A 15,093-nucleotide genomic window follows, 5' to 3' on the forward strand; every position below is an offset into this window, starting at 1 on the left:
AGCTGTTTCCCAGCTCAGTAATTTGTGCACTGCTGAGGCCAATAGACCTTACACTTCCTTGGGGCAAGCTATGCCCCATGAGGGTTTGGATCTGGGATGGGGTGCTGAGCTTTCTGGCTCTCTCTGGGAGAATGCTGCAGCTCTGGGAAGGACCAGTGACCCAAGAGAAACCAGCCTCTATCTCTGCCCAGAGCACCGATGGGGAAAGGAACATGGAGTGAAGTGAAAGAGCCAAGGAGCTGTAAACAGTGGGCATTGGGTGCTGGGGTGCACTTGTCTTTTGGCCTCTCTCTGATCCCCGCACCTTTCCATAGCCACCCTCATTGCAGCCCCCAGAGCCGCCAGCGACCTGACCCGGCTCAGGGTGTCTGAGGAAACGCCTAGCCTAGCATAGCGACTCTGCCTTTTCGAGCCTCAGCTCTCTTCCGACACGGGAAGGTCTCACGGAGAGGGCGCCCTGCAGGGCCGGATTGGTCTCTGCTTCATGGAAGGCGGGACTCAGGGCTAAGGGAACGGAGGGGTATTTAAGACCGGGTGGAGTTGGAAGTAGCCAAGGGCAAAATGAGTGTGCTGCAGGGCGTCAGGACCTTCCCAGGCCCCGGAGAGGCTTGCGACCTTAAGTCCCCCATTAGCGCCAGGCTCAGGGAGCCTCTCACCGAGGCTCGGTTCCAGCAGCTCTTCGGGGGCGAAGAACAGGAGCCAGAGGTACTGCCGGAGCCCCTCTTGCCCCGGCTGTGCCGGCTGTGGAGGCTGCGGGCCCGCGCTTGCTCCGCACCCGGGGCCTGGCGTCTGCTGCAGGCCCGTCTGCCCCCGCTGTACTGGCTGCCTCACTACCGTTGGCGGGCCTGGTTGCTGGGGGATGCCGTGGCCGGAGTGACCGTGGGCATCGTGCACGTGCCACAGGGTGAGAGGCCCCAACACCAGCCAGTCGAGGACCCAAGCTCAGGGCTCTGAGGAGCAGGTGGGGAGCTAGGAATCCCGGAGCGAGGTGGTGGGTTAGTGTCACCGAGGGATTAAGAGAGGGGGTCCGAGGCCAGGTGTGAGGGAAGGACCGCGGAGCTCCCTCAGTTCCCCACCCCCACCTCTCTCCTCTGCGCAGTCCCACCAGAAGCCTTGGACATGGCTGAGGGAAATGGAGAGAGGCGCACACTTGTCCCCCAGGGGTGGACCGACACGGATCCTTGACCTTGTCCACTCCAACCTCCCACTGAGACTCATTAACCCGTCGGTTCCCTCTTGAGGCCTGATTTAGCATCCCTGAAGCCGGTCTCTAAGCTCAGAACGTGAGAAAGGGACAGGTCCCACAGACTGGGCACACCCTGCACCTTCCCTTCTGCTTCTTGCCAGGCATGGCTTTTGCCCTCCTGACTTCGGTGCCCCCAGTTGTGGGACTCTACACTTCTTTCTTTCCCGTCCTCATCTACAGTTTGCTGGGTACTGGGAGACACCTGTCCACAGGTTAGTGGCCAGGGACTTCCATTGACTCTTCTCTGCGGGGTGAAAGTGGACCAGGAGGTTGTGGCTTTTCTTCTTGTAAGCCTCCTAACTCTTATTTCCCTCTCACTTCATCCACCTTCCCTCCCCTCCTTGTGCAACCCTGGCACGGAACTATTGACCTAGGCTCCTCTCTGGAGCGGGTGCAAAGAGATAAGAATTTACTTGGACATTTCCCCCCTTGTGAAATTTGGTTAAAAAGAACATCTCCGGGACTTGGGAGAGGAAGAAAAGATGCGCGGTCTGTCCCCTCCACCCCGCCCCAAGGAGCGCTCAGTACGAGGACAGTATGCAGGAGGGGGCAATTTTTTGTGCCTTCCTTTCTTTCCCGCTTCCCACGGGTTCACGGCTGACGCACAAGCTCGTGGCCCCGCTGTCGTCAGCGGGTAGCGGACTTCTAGGAGGCTGACAGCAGCGCCCTGGCCCCAGAACGTGGAGCTCTGCTCCGGGCGGCGGCACAGCTAGTGACCTCTGCGTTTGTGCCTTGGCTCCAGGAACTTTCGCCATACTCAGCCTCATGACTGGGTCGGCCGTTGAGCGGCTGGTGCCCGAACCCCTCGGGGGGAACCTGAGCGGAATCGAGAGGGAACAGTTGGACGCTCAGCGGGTTGGAGCGGCCGCGTCGGTGGCTTTCGGGAGCGGGGCGCTAATGGTGAGGGAGGACCTGGGGAGGAAGGGTGGTGGCGTGGCGGGGACAGGGCAGGGCAAGCTTCCCGCTCAGGTTCGAGGGGCAGAGGCGCGGTGTGCTCCGGGGGGGCTGCTCCTCCTCGCAGTGGTGATCGTGCATCTTCTCCCCGCAGCTGGCCATGTTCGCGCTGCAGCTGGGCACACTGTCCACCTTTCTGTCTGAGCCTGTGGTCAAGGCGCTGACCAGCGGGGCAGCACTGCACGTGCTTTTGTCCCAGCTGCCGAGCCTTTTGGGTTTGTCCCTTCCACGCCAGATCGGCTGCTTCTCTCTCTTCAAGGTGCGGGTGGGAGAGCTGCGGAGAAGGAAGTTCTCGCGGTCCAGGGAAGAGGGAAACTTCAAAAAGGAGGCAGGAGCCAGGGTGGAAGGACAGTGTGAGGGCGAAGGACCTCAGGCAGAATGAGGGGGCTGTGGAGGTGGAAGCCCTGATGGCAGCCAGCAGAGAAGGCTCACTTGCCTCGGCCTGGTGGCTGCGCGCTGAGGGGCAGGGGACCCCAGCACAGGGCCCTCTGTCACTGCCTCTGCCTGCAGACGCTGGCCGCTGTGCTGACGGCACTGCCCCGGAGCAGTGCGGCCGAACTGACCATCTCGGCGCTCAGCCTGGCGCTGCTTGTGCCGGTCAAGGAACTGAACGTGAGATTCCGAGACAGGCTCCCCACTCGGATCCCGGGGGAAGTCGTCATGGTGAGGATGGCAGTGAGTGCCAGCCCCCTGCATCGCACAGACGCTGTCTACCCGGTGGGAACTGGCCGCTACCGCCCCCTTGTGGAAGGCAGAGCGGTCACAGCAAAGAGGTCCTGATCACACCTGTTTTTGTCCAGGCCTCCTTTCAGAACACTTCGACATTCCAGAATCCCCCATCCATACTGTCCCACCTCTCCCATAGGGCCCCCTCCAGACCTCTCAGAATGCCTTATTCCTTCCTACAGCACTCTCTTGAGGTGTCACTGACCACAGCGCCTCCTTTCACCTCTCTCCTCACCAGAGTCCTTCACTGTGATTCAGTGTATCCCCCTGAATTTCTCTCCTGACTAAATATTCTGTGTCTCCACAGATATCAATATATCTCTAGATATAGTCCAGCTTTCCTACTGAGAATGGCTCAGTTGTACCTCTTGTTATCCCCTGGTACTTCTCTCTCCCTAGCCCAGGGCATGCAGTTATTCCTTTCTCACCCCTAACCCCTTCACTCTGAGTGAGTGGTCAGGCGCCCACCCCAAACACTGCTACTCCCCAGGTGCTGGGATACTGCAACCACGTCGTCCTGCTCCTGCACTGTATGTCATCCCCTCTAACCCCAACCCTTCTGAGCGCCCCACTTCCTTCCATGCCCAACTTTTGTTCTGTCTCAGGTGCTTCTGGCCTCTGTGCTCTGCTTCACCTCTTCTCTGGACACAAGATACAACGTCCAGATAGTGGGGCTGTTGCCTGGAGGGTAAGAGAGAATGAAAAAACACTGTCTTTCTCCTCTCCCATGCAGCATGTCTTGTTCTGCCCCACTCTATTTTCTCTGCCTTCTCTGTCTCCTTGTGGCACTGAATTCATCCTTACTATGCACCCTTTCCTCTTCAGATTTCCCCAACCTGTCCTCCCCAACCTGGCTGAGGTGCCAGGGATTCTGGCTGATTCGTTGCCCATTGCATTGGTTACTTTTGCTGTGTCCGCCTCCCTGGCCTCCATCTATGCAGACAAGTACAGCTACACTGTTGACTTCAACCAGGTGTGACTCCGCCTCTGACCCCAACCTCACTCAAGAGACAACCCTCTAGGCTGGGCACAGTGGCTCATGCCTGTAATCCTAGCACTCTGGGAGGCTGAGGCAGGTAGATTGCCTGAGCTCAGGAGTTCAGAACAAACCTGAGCAAGAGCAAGACCCTGTCTCTATAATAGCCGGGCATTGTGGCAGGTGCCTGTAGTCCCAGCTACTTGTGATGCTTGGGCTCAAGAGCCCAAGAGTTTGAGGTTGCTGTGAGCTATGACACCATGGCACTCTACTGAGGATGACAAAGTGAGACTCTGTTCCCCAAAAAAAAGAAAGAAAAGAAAAAGAGACAACCCTCTAACCTGAGTTCCCCCTGTACCTTTACCTGTCTCCAATTCATCTCACTTCATTCCTCTAGGAGCTCTTGGCACATGGTGTCTCCAACCTCATCTCCTCCCTCTTCTCTTGCTTTCCCAACTCGGCCACGCTGGCCACCACCAGTCTACTAGTGGATGCTGGTGGCAACACACAGGTAAGAGGGCATCCTTGGATGAGGAGATAGGAAGGAACATACAGGCCAGGTGGTGGCAGTGGAAAAACAGGTGGAAGACTGCTAAATTTCCAGGTGGCGTCTATCAAAAGAAGAATGGGAATCTGGGAAGGAGGTTGAGTGAGGGAATGGAATTATCTAGATAGGAGAGATAGAATATAACAGTGCTCCATGAAGACCTTTGTGGGCTTGTACTGGCTTGCGCTTCCCCTGTGCTCAGCTGCTCCAGGGTAGTGTGGCAGCACACACAGCAATATCCCTCTCTGTTTAGTAAGGTCAGCCTGAGAATAGGGCTGGCTCCTATAGGCACAAGAGGATAACTTAAGATGAAAAAAAAGAAAAGAAAAAAAGAAGACCTCTATAGGCTGTAAGCACTGAAAAGATCTATAGGGTATTTAAAAATAAGAACAATTCTAAACTGTAAAATAAATTTAAAAGATTAAATTTGGGATTTTTTCCCCTGAGGACATTTTCTTTTATTTTCTCTCTCTCTCTCTCTCTCTCTCTCTCTCTCTCTTTTTTTTGCAATGAAGTCTCACTCTGTCACCCTGGGTAGAGGACCATGGCATCATCATAGCTCACAAAAATCTCAAACTCCTGGGTTCAAGTGATCCTTCTGCCTCAGCAGAACTCCCAAGTAGCTGGGACTATAGGTGCCTACCACAATGCCTGCATAATTTTTCTCTTTTTCTTTTCTTATTTTTTTTTTTTTTTCGTTGTAGTTTGGCCAGGGCAGGGTTCAAACCCGACACTCTCGGTATATGGGGCCAGTGCCCTACTCACCTAGCCATAGGCACCACCCATTTTTTCTATTTTTAGTAGAGATATGGGCTTGCTCTTGCTCAGGCTGGTCTTGAACTCTTGACCCCAGGTGATCCTCCCTCCTTAGCCTCCCAGAGTGCTAGGATTACAGGTGTGAGTCACATGAGGACATTTTCTTTTGAAAGAAATGTCACACATCTAATCTCCCCCTAATATTTTTGGTTTTCCTTACTTTGCTGGCACCTAAGCATGTGGTTAGACTGCTAACAGGGTAATCCAACAATGGTTTTGAAGATAGAAGTGGGCTACACAATAGGGACCTTGAACTATACATGGAGGGGGAGACTGGTAAATAACAAGCATTTAATTGGGGAAAGGGGAGGTGTAGGTGTGAATGGCAGAATGTCAAGGGGGTTGAGGAGTGAAGAGTATCTGTGTGGGGTGATGCCTGTGGCTCAGTGAGTAGGGCACCGGCCCCATATACTGAGGGTGGCAGATTTGAACCCAGCCCCAGCCAAACTGCAACAACAACCACAAAAATAGCTGGACATTGTGGCAGGCACCTGTAGTCCCAGCTACTTGGGAGGCTGAGGCAAGTGAATTGCCTAAGCCCAATAGTTGGAGGTTGCTGTGAGCTGTGACGCCACAGCATTCTACCAAGGGTGACAAAGTGAGACTGTCTCTATTAAAGAAAAAAAAAAGATTATCTGTGTGGAAGGAGATTTGGGAGGTGAGACAGTTCTGAGGAAGATGAGGCAGAGTGGGCAGGGAGAGCAGCTCTCACGTGAGGGTAGGGGTTCTCTTCCCTCTTGCCTCCATCCCTCCTTGCTTCTAGCTGGCAGGCCTCTTCTCCTGCACAGTGGTCCTGTCTGTGCTGCTGTGGCTGGGGCCCTTCTTCTATTATCTCCCCAAGGTAAGAAGCAGAGGAGCCTGAGCAGAGCTGGGAGGGGAGGCTGTATTTGAGGACACTGGAGTAGTCAGCCTTCCTCTTTTGTCCGAAGGCTGTCCTAGCTTGCATCAACATCTCCAGCATGCGCCAGATGTTCTTCCAGATGCAGGAACTTCCACAACTGTGGCGCATCAGCCGAGTGGACTTTGTGAGAAAAGGCAGCATCACCCCCAAGATTGCCCCTTCCCATCTTCTCAGATTACCCTGCCTCTGCCCTGGAGCAAAGCCAATTGTTATGGTCCTAAGTTTTGCAACCCCATCCCCCCCTTAATAATACCCTTTACTTAGAGACAAGGAAACAGGTGTAGTTTGAACCCCTCAGACAAGAATATTTGTAACCTCCCAACTGGCAGGAGGTCTGGGGTCATTACACTTGGTATGTGTCCCATTGGGTCAGTCTTGTCCCTTCCTTTTGTCATGCTTTCTACTTCCTGGGCCATCCCTCCCCATCACTTGCCTTGGTAGTCACTGCCTTTAGGCTTCTTTCCCTGCAGTGAAGGACAGCCTTTCTTTTGGGCTCCACCCCTATCCATGTCCTGCAGGCTGTATGGATGGTCACATGGATGGCAGTAGTGACCTTGAGTGTGGACCTGGGCCTGGCTGTGGGTGTGGTCTTCTCCATGATGACCGTGGTCTGCCGCACCCAGAGGTGGGCATAGAGAGTTAAGATTAGGGGAGGGAAGAGAATGGGGTACTTGGAAGTGACTCTCCAGCCAGGCCAGGCTAGCCTGCAAATCTGACCCCAGCTTCTTCCCTAGGGTGCAGTGTCTGGCACTTGGACTGGCTGAGGGGACAGAGCTCTATAGGCCACTCAAAGGGAGCCACAAGGTGGGTGGCTACAGCCAAAGAAGGAAGGGAAGATTAGATCCAGATGTTTCTCTGACCCTCTGACCCCTTAGCTCCTCCAGGTCCCAGGGCTCTGCATCCTGAGCTATCCAACACCGCTCTACTTTGGGACCCGTGGGCAGTTTCGCCACATCCTAGAATGGCATCTGGGGCTTGGAAAAGGAGGCAAGGTAGGAGAACTTGGCTTAGAAGGAGTGTGGGTCCTCTGGGAGTGGGAGGCAGGTGGGTGTTTGGAGGGCAATCCTTGCGTTCAAGGGGTACACATTTATGCTTGTATGTTGAGGGTGGTGACTGCCCTTCTCTGCTCATAGGCGACAACAAACCTGGATGGTCCACCTGACAGAGGTAAGATGGGATAACAAGGGGGCATATTTGGAGATGACCCGTGGCAGCATCTGGATATTCTTGCCTTGTCCCATCCTAGTTGCTGAGCCTGTCAGAGTGGTGGTCCTAGACTTCAGTGGTGTCATTTTTGCTGATGCTGCAGGGGCCAGAGAAGTGGTACAGGTGAGGGAAACAGGGTAGTTTGAGGAGAAACTCTTACCATCTCACTTGTACCCTCTGATTTGGGACTTAACCACTCTGGCCCACCCACACAGCTGGCCAGCCGATGCCAAGATGCTGGGATCCACCTTCTCCTGGCTCAGTGTAGTGGTAAGAGGCGTGGAGGGTGCTGGGGCCCAGCGCCTAGGGGATAACTGGACAGTCAGGGGAGGGAAGAGGACACAGTGTGGACTTGGGGCCTCAGAGCCCGACGCCCTCCCCACACAGCCTCAGTGCTGGGGACACTGACCCGGGCAGGACTCTTGGACAGAGTGACCCCAGAACAGCTGTATGTGAGTGTCCAAGATGCAGCTGCTCATGCCCTGGAAAGACTGGTAAGGGTGCAGGAGCATCAGACGTGGGAGCCAAAAGCTGTTGGGCTGTGACAAATGAGGTGTGTGTGAGTGGCTGAAGACCCAGCGAGAGACATTTGGGAAAAGGGGAGAGGAGAAAAATCAAGAAGGAAGGGGTGAGGATGAAATGATCAGTGGATTTGAGACCAGATCAGGGAGACTGGGCCAAGCTATGGGTGAAGAACTGAACAACTCAGGTCTCAAAGGAGCTGGGATGCCCCTCAGATGATTGCTAAATCTCAGTAAGGGAGGGGGCACCTAATCTATTCCTGACATGTCCCCTCTCTTCTTTAGGAGGTCACTGACCCGAAGATTTGCACAGTGTGGGTCTGACCACACACTTGGAGTGCAAAGGGCCTGAACAATGTGTGTGAGGAGAGCCATGGCCCTGCACCCCTTACTTAATGTAACTAATAAAAGGAAGCTGAGAGCCTCTGGGATCATGAAGTGAGTCTGGGGTCTGCACATAGACCCTGGTGCTCCTTCCTCAGGGCCCATGGCATTGCATAGACACAACAACAACAACAAAATGCCTTTCACCATGTGTTCACCAGTCCCCACCTCAGCTCCAGAGTCACAAGTTCTCTCTGTAGGGGTGGGTGGGGGCCAGTGTACAGTCCTGGATCCAGAGACGGGGAGTAAGTGTTGGGGGGGCTTCCCTACCCCTCAGTCCCAAGAATATGAGAGGACCATGCTTCTACTTTAGGTTCTTAGAGTCCCCCTGAACTCTTTGGCACTTGATAGTAACCCCCCACCCCATGTGCTGCCCCATGAGAATGGGGTGGGGGAGAGGACTTGGCACTGGCTATGGGAGATGTTATGGCTCCATCTGGCCCCTGGGCACTCTGGGAAAGGAGGATGTCACCAGGACAAGTCCCTGTTTTGGATCAGGTTCTGAAGGGGAAGGGTGAGGACAGTGGGGTGCTTTCTCGGCGGTGGGGTTTGTTGGAACTCCCCAGCAGAAACAAGGAGGCAGGCCCAGCCTGACTGTTGGAAAGCCCTGGTGACCATCACTCTGAGGTCATGCACTGCAGCCGGTGTTTGAAGAACAGGAGGCGGTGTTTAGCCATCTGACTTTCATCCAGGGATCCTGGGTAGCGGTAGCGGGCATAAGTCTCTGCTCTGGCATTCCTTGATGTCCAAGGCAGCTTCAACTTGGATGCATGATCCACAATGACATCAGAGCAGGAGCCGACCCGAAGAGAACCAAGCCCGTCCAGGAAGAATTCTGGGGGTGGGGAAAGGCAAGTACACAATGCAGGGTCCTGCTTGTGCAGAGGCTAGCCTATGACGATGAACCTATGCAAAGACTTTTTCTATGGCTCTTAAGGGTGTAAATTAACTCCTCTGGGTCTCAGTTTTACTCTAGTGTAAAATGGAGCCAATCTGCTTGTTTTCAGAGGTTCAATAAACACGGGATGAACTGCTTCGAGTGTGGTCTGAACCAGGGGAAGCGGCTAGGACTGGAGTAGGGGCGGCGGTGACAGTGACAGAGAAGGTCAAGCGGGAGCGTCGGCAGAGCTGAGAGTGGAGATTTAAATTGGATGAGGGCCAGGAGAGGGTGGGAATGTCTCTCCTCTGGGCGCAGGTCTTAATAAATATTCGCAGACCTGCTCTAGGGTTCCCGGGGGCAGCTGCAGGAGGGGGAGGGCGTGGAGGAAGGGCTGGTGACGGCTGTGCCCTAGCCGCACCCCGCCTCCCCCCGCGGGGTCCTCTCCAGGTCGGGCCGGAAGGGGGCGCCACTCACCCAGGTGTGCCACGCGGCTGAGGCGCGGGTCGAAGCCGACCTCCCGCACTTTGTCAGTACGCGCCAGGAAGAAGTTGACCACGCCATCGGTGACCACGCAGCCTGGGAAGCCGATGAGCTCGTGGTGGAAGCCACGCCTCTGCCGGAGGCAGTTCCCGAGGCCGGGAGCGCCAGGCTCCACGCTCAGCAGCTGCCGGTAAGTGTTGGCGTAGCCGGAGATCTCGCGCACCGCGCCCCCTACCTGGGGAGGGAGACGGCTCCGGGAGCGGCGCAGACTGACCGTGCTGGGCCTGTGCACCCTTTTCCCTCGGTGGCCCCACTGCCGAATCCTCTTCCCTTCTTCCCTGCAGGGCCCACTTCATCATCCTCTTGTCCCAGGGCTGGGTATTCCTGCAGTGCCCCCCCCCCCCCCCCGTGGAAGTCCTTTCAAGGACTTCTTCCCCACCACGTCCCATCCCCTCCCTTACCAGGTCCAGCGGCGTCCTCTCCAGCACGTCCACCAACCTCTCTAGCCGCGTACGCGCAGTGAAGACAAAGTCATCGTCAACCCACAGCACGTACTTAGTGGTTACTTGGGACACGGCCAGGTTCCGACCTGCGAACCATCCCTGGGGAGAAGAGGGCATGGTTGGGGAGGCTGCAGAGACAGTACATCCCCTCTGCCATCTTTCTTTCTTTCTCCTGACTCCTCTCCTGTGCCCCTTTCCAAACTTTAGAGCGCTTAGGAATAGCTGGCAGCTGGGTAAAAAAATGCAGGGCTTCCCCCACCTGGTTCTAAGTCATTGTTCTGGCAAAGGAAGAAGGGTCTTGGGATGCATTAATTCCTTTGTGCATCCATCCATCTATCCATCACCTCTTTTATTGAGTGCCCTGTAGGTATTAAGCATCTCTCTCTCTCTCTTTCTAGACAGAGTCTCACTGTGTCACCCTGGGTAGAATGCCATGGTGTCAAAGCTCATAGCAAGCTCAAACTCTTGGACTCAAGCAATTCCCTTGCCTCAGTCTCCCAGGTAGCTGGGACTATAGGCATCTACCACAATACCCAGGTAGTTTTTCTATTTTTAGTAGAGACAGGGTCTCACTGTTGCTCAGGCTGGTCTCAAACTCCTGAGCTCAAGCAATCCACCTCCTCGGCCTCCCAGAGTGTTAGGATTAGAGGCGTGAGCCACCACGCCTGGCCTAAGCACCATTTTAAGAAGCAGAAAGAGTATGATTGGCAGGATTCCTGTCCCTATGGAGCTTACATACCAGGAATCCTCACCCTAACAGGCACCCCTGTGATTGGAGGGAGCAGATTGATGCCCCCCCGCCGAAATCTTCTGGCCCACAGTTCAGCCTTGTTGGCTTCGCACCTTGCCAAAGGGCATGAGATAGTGCTCTACGTGGGGGCCGCTAACACGCTCTGGCTTGTCGCTGTCGTCAGCGATGACCACGGTGACAGTTGGGTAGAAGCGTCGGATACTAGCGATGAGTGCCCGTAGCCGATCATAACGAAGGAAGGTCTTAGTGGCAATAGTGACCAGAGCGCTGATGTTGTACTGGGCTGAGATCAGGGCACAGGGTTGGGTGCAGACAAGGACAGAGGAAAGAGGAGCAGGAACACATCGCTTCCAGAGGTGCCCTCCCTTACTGCTCCCCACCAGGGTTGGGTCTAATATGTCCCTGCCCACCCCCAGCCTCACCTCCCTGGGTTAGAGATCCAGGCCCATACAGGCGCGGGTTGAGGGGGTGTCTTATGCGAATAGTGAAGACAGCCTCATGTCCCTCTGTGGAGAACCGTACTGGGAAGAAAGGACACTGCATTTGCCCCTTAAGGCTGGGATAACAATCTCTTTTTAGCCAATCAACATTTATGTGCCTGCTCTGTGTCCCACCTTTCTAGGCCTTAGTGGACAGCAACACAAAGTCTTTACCCCTGTGGTTTTATAACAGGCATGAGAAAGACAATAAAAAGTTTTTAATTAAAAGCTAGCCTTTATTGACCATTTACTATGTGTCAGGCCCTTTAAAAAATTACCTTAAATATATGAATTCATTTAAATCCTCATGACAGCACTGTTTAGTAGATTTTCCTACTACAGAAAAAGAAACTGAGGCATGGAAAAGTAACTTGCCTACATTCATACAACTACTAAGCATCAAGCTGATAGGAACCTAGTCAGTCTGATCCCAGGCTAAGTAAATTTTTTTAAAAAATCAGATACTGGTAAATATTGAGGAGGAGACATTTGAGTTGAGATCTAAATGACAAGAAGGAGCCTGCCATGCAAAAATTGGGGAGCAAAAATTTCCAGGTATAGGAAACTGGCAAGCGCAGTCTTAAGATGGGAGCAAACTTAGTTTATCAAGCTTTGGAGAGAAGCAGAAGGGCTGTTAGGCCCCTTTTGCTAGAGAAATGGGAGCTCAGGAAGGTAAAGTGGTGGGCTGGGAATAGAGCCTGAATCTTCTGGCTCCTGGGACAGGTCACTTCCTGGGGCCTCCTACCATTGGCCTAAAAAGGAGGGGGAAGGACACCCCAAGGCTTGAGTTTCCCTTTGGCCTGCTCCAGTCCCAGATGAACAAAGGCCCCTTCTCTTCCTCCCTGGCTCTGCTGGCCCAGTTGAAGTGTTCATTGTGAGGCTGGGCAGCTCTGGCCATTGCCCAAGTGTCTCCCACGCCCTCTGTCACTTCACACTCCAGTCTTTCTGGGTCCACTCTGTTTGTCTCATCTGCTCCTACCTTCCCCTAGGCCTCACACCTGTGTCTGCTGTGTTGGCCTGGTAGCTTCGGCTGCTATAAGTGACCAGTTGCAGTTGCCGGTTGAGTTGGTCCAGCCCTGGACTGACAAGGGTAAGATCTGGCTGCCCCTCTCCAGTGAGAGTCACTCCAGTCACTTCCCCTGCTACATCCCAGGTGCCTAGGGAGGCGCTCAGGTTCACCTAGGAGAAGGGATTCGAGTGCAGGGTTAGGCCCCAGACCCGCCTCCTGCCTCCCTGATTTCTCCATCACTCCTCCACAGCCCTGTCTCCCTCCCAGCATCCTTAATGCCCACTTGGCCTCCTGGCCTTACTTTCTCTCACCTGGTATACCTCCTGACCAGAAGCTGCCTGCAGGCTCAGCCCTGGGAGCAAGGATGGGGGATCAGAATCACATAGACAGCCCTGAATTCATCTTCATTTTCCCACCCCTATTTCAACACACACACACCACAAAACTTTTCACCCATACCTCTTGTTGAGGCCTCAACAAGCCACACTGCGTGACAAGACTAGAAGCAACTGATTTTTGACTCCTCATCAAAACAGTATTTCTCCCATGCACTGCCCTACCTATCTACCTCAAAAAGAATGGCTTCTTTTCCCCAAACCTCCCCAGTTAGTGTTCTGAATTTTCTGGAATTCCTTATGTCCTCACCTTCTAAGGCACTTTCTGACCTCAAGTACCCCATTTGACAGAAGTTCTGCCTTCCATTCCAATTTTCCCTCATTCTTCCCCACCCAACCTTGGCTCTGTCCCCCTCCCGCCCACCCCATCCTAGGTCATTTTCTAGGACCCTCCTTCCCACCTGGCACCAAGATGCTCTTCAGGGGCTGAACCTCCACTCCCTGCAGGGGGTACTGTAGGGGGGAGTTGGCAGGGGCTATGAGCAGCTGGTCAGCAGGGGACTGGCTCCTGGCAGTGGACAATGGGGAGGACAGAGGAAGAGTCAGAAGGAGAGGGGCTCTCCCTCTTGCCCAGCCGCCCTCTAGACTTCCCTCTGCACAAGCATGCCTTCTTTCAACCTGGTACCTTGACAGAAAAGCCTGGAACTCTTGTTCCCTTGAGGCAGAGGCAGCCCTCAGCTCCTCAGGGTCAAAGACCTTAGTGAGGTCAATGGCTCTGACCTGTCTCTGGAAGGGGAGGGGAAGACTCCTCCCACTGGACTCACAACTGCAGTTGTTCTGAGCCAGCAGCCTGAAAGTCAGAGGGCAGGGGGCGGGTCATCAGAGCTCACAGTTCTATTCATCCTACAAGCACACAGCGTCCCACAAAGTAGTCTCTCAACCATGCCCATCCATTATCTGTCCCTGTTAAAACTACTCTTCAAATAGTCCTCAGGAGGAAGGACCAAAGATGGGATGGCCCATCCTCTAAATCTGGATTTTGCTGAGGTGTAGAATTGGGCCAGTTGCTAGGATTTCAAGAGCTGCTCATCCCCCATCACGTCTCCAGCTGGAACCTTTCTCATGCCTGGATCAGGACCTTGAGGGGTCTTTCAGGGCCTCCCATGACGTCTCATTCCCACGACGTACTTCAGGGAGAACAGATTTTCCCCCGGCAGGAGCCAGCAGCTTCCCCTGCCACCTCCCATTTCACTGCACACAACCAGTCAGGAGAACGTAGGCGTCTGGTCCACCCCCCCCCTCACAATGGAGGAAACAAAAGCCCCCAGTCCACCCGCAGCCGGTACGGTGAGGCTGCGCCCAACAGCACTCACCCCACCACTTCCTCCTTGATCCTGACGCGGATGTGTGCGTAGCGGGGCTCTGGGGCCAGGTCCGGCAGCTCCGGCCTTTGGGGGCCCTGCGGAGGCGCCCACAACCCGAGAGGTGCCCGGGGGCCTGCGCTGTCCCGGGTACTCGCGTATAGGAGCCCCAGCGAGGCGCAGGCGAGCAGCAGGACCAGCGCGCAGAGGGCACGGCGGCCCAGCCGCATCCTGGGGTGGGGGTAGGGTTAGGATGAGAAAGGGAGGGAGGGAAGGCGAGGTCTGGGGCGCTTGACCCCCGTGACCTCGGAGGCTCTGGCCGGCTCCCAGGGGCGCTCTTGGCTCCAGACAAGGAGCTACCATCTGCAGCGCGAATTGCTTCCCTGGTACCCCCCCTCTCCCTGGCCTCAGTGTCTCCAGCCTCCTTTCTTCTCGCCCTCTCCCGCATCTCGGTTTCCTCTCACACCCAAGGCCTGGCATCTTGATGCAAGAGACACACGGATACGGTGGTTTCCACGCGGCCATGCATAAGTAGAAAAGCTCCGCATTATCAGAGCAGTCGACGTCCCCACGCTCGCTGCCCGCCCCGACCCGTGCGCCCCACCCGCCACATCTGATCACCTGGGCGAGGGTGGGCTGCAGAGGGCGGCTCCACACCTTGCCTGTCAGGAAAAATGCAGAACCACGCCGGCGTTATGGGATGCCCCCGGTAGAGGTGATCCTGGGAGTGGACTCCGGAGGCTGTGCGGGGCCAGGCTAGCGCGCCTCCTCCCACCTCCTCACACCTCCTCCCGCTCGGCCCTTCATCCCGCCCGGGCACTGACCTGTCTCACGCTCTAAGGCTGCGGCGAGATTTCGGTCCGGCCGCGCCGGACCCTCTTCCCGGGCCTGGGGGTCCTCATGGGGCTAGGGGCGGCCGCGGCCCAACCGGGAACGCGGCAGGAGCCTGTCGGTGTGCGGTACCCGCCTGCCTCCAAGGGCGCCCGACCCCTCCCGCCGCCTCGGAACTCTCCGGCTT

At 55.4% G+C, this 15,093-nt stretch overlaps 2 protein-coding genes and 1 non-coding gene across 4 annotated transcripts; 2 read left to right on the top strand and 1 right to left on the bottom strand.

Moving 5' to 3' along the window:
• The first annotated feature begins 561 nt into the window (after positions 1-561).
• Positions 562-8,245, top strand: SLC26A10 (solute carrier family 26 member 10). Its single transcript, XM_012805511.2, has 16 exons — positions 562-904; positions 1,348-1,458; positions 1,989-2,146; positions 2,295-2,459; positions 2,711-2,863; positions 3,532-3,614; positions 3,752-3,899; positions 4,300-4,413; positions 6,029-6,106; positions 6,195-6,290; positions 7,042-7,158; positions 7,300-7,333; positions 7,413-7,495; positions 7,588-7,642; positions 7,760-7,866; positions 8,179-8,245. The coding sequence occupies exons 1-16, from the start codon at positions 562-564 to the stop codon at positions 8,215-8,217; spliced, it is 1,884 nt and encodes a 627-aa protein (XP_012660965.1). The 3' UTR covers positions 8,218-8,245.
• On the top strand, positions 4,621-4,752 carry LOC111725576. Its single transcript, XR_002773610.1, has one exon.
• A 348-nt stretch (positions 8,246-8,593) lies between the features above and the next one.
• On the bottom strand, positions 8,594-14,797 carry B4GALNT1 (beta-1,4-N-acetyl-galactosaminyltransferase 1). Of its 2 annotated transcripts, none has more exons than XM_003790581.3 (10): positions 14,697-14,797; positions 14,088-14,306; positions 13,176-13,282; positions 12,691-12,731; positions 12,369-12,549; positions 11,314-11,412; positions 10,984-11,174; positions 10,099-10,239; positions 9,632-9,872; positions 8,594-9,112 (listed from the first exon to the last, which is right to left on the bottom strand). In XM_003790581.3, exons 2-10 carry the CDS (start codon positions 14,303-14,305, stop codon positions 8,895-8,897), a joined length of 1,437 nt encoding a protein of 478 aa, XP_003790629.1. In that variant the 5' UTR covers position 14,306; positions 14,697-14,797; the 3' UTR covers positions 8,594-8,894. The 2 variants fall into 2 exon arrangements, with proteins under 2 accessions (XP_003790629.1, XP_012661075.1); XM_012805621.2 differs by lacking the exon at positions 14,697-14,797 and adding an exon at positions 13,400-13,564 and having other exon boundaries at positions 8,822-9,112; positions 14,088-14,320.
• Positions 14,798-15,093: the final 296 nt, after the last annotated feature.

Source organism: Otolemur garnettii, unplaced genomic scaffold (genome assembly GCF_000181295.1).
Source record: "Otolemur garnettii isolate 467f Iridium unplaced genomic scaffold, OtoGar3 scaffold00043, whole genome shotgun sequence".
Taxonomy (NCBI): Eukaryota; Metazoa; Chordata; class Mammalia; order Primates; family Galagidae; genus Otolemur; species Otolemur garnettii.

Bases quoted from the DNA above. Each gene is read 5' to 3' on its own strand.
- SLC26A10 (XM_012805511.2), top strand. From the start codon at position 562: ATGAGTGTGCTGCAGGGCGTCAGGACCTTCCCAGGCCCCGGAGAGGCT. The intron at 905-1,347 runs GTGAGAGGCCCC...GCTTCTTGCCAG, and splicing joins CATCGTGCACGTGCCACAGG to GCATGGCTTTTGCCCTCCTG. The intron at 6,291-7,041 runs GTGAGAAAAGGC...CTGACCCCTTAG, and splicing joins GCATCAGCCGAGTGGACTTT to CTCCTCCAGGTCCCAGGGCT.
- B4GALNT1 (XM_012805621.2), bottom strand. From the start codon at position 14,305: ATGCGGCTGGGCCGCCGTGCCCTCTGCGCGCTGGTCCTGCTGCTCGCC. The intron at 12,732-13,175 runs GTGGGAAGGAGG...CCTTGCTCCCAG, and splicing joins GAAGAGCATCTTGGTGCCAG to GGCTGAGCCTGCAGGCAGCT. The intron at 9,113-9,631 runs GTGAGTGGCGCC...CCCCACCCCCAG, and splicing joins CAGCCGCGTGGCACACCTGG to AATTCTTCCTGGACGGGCTT.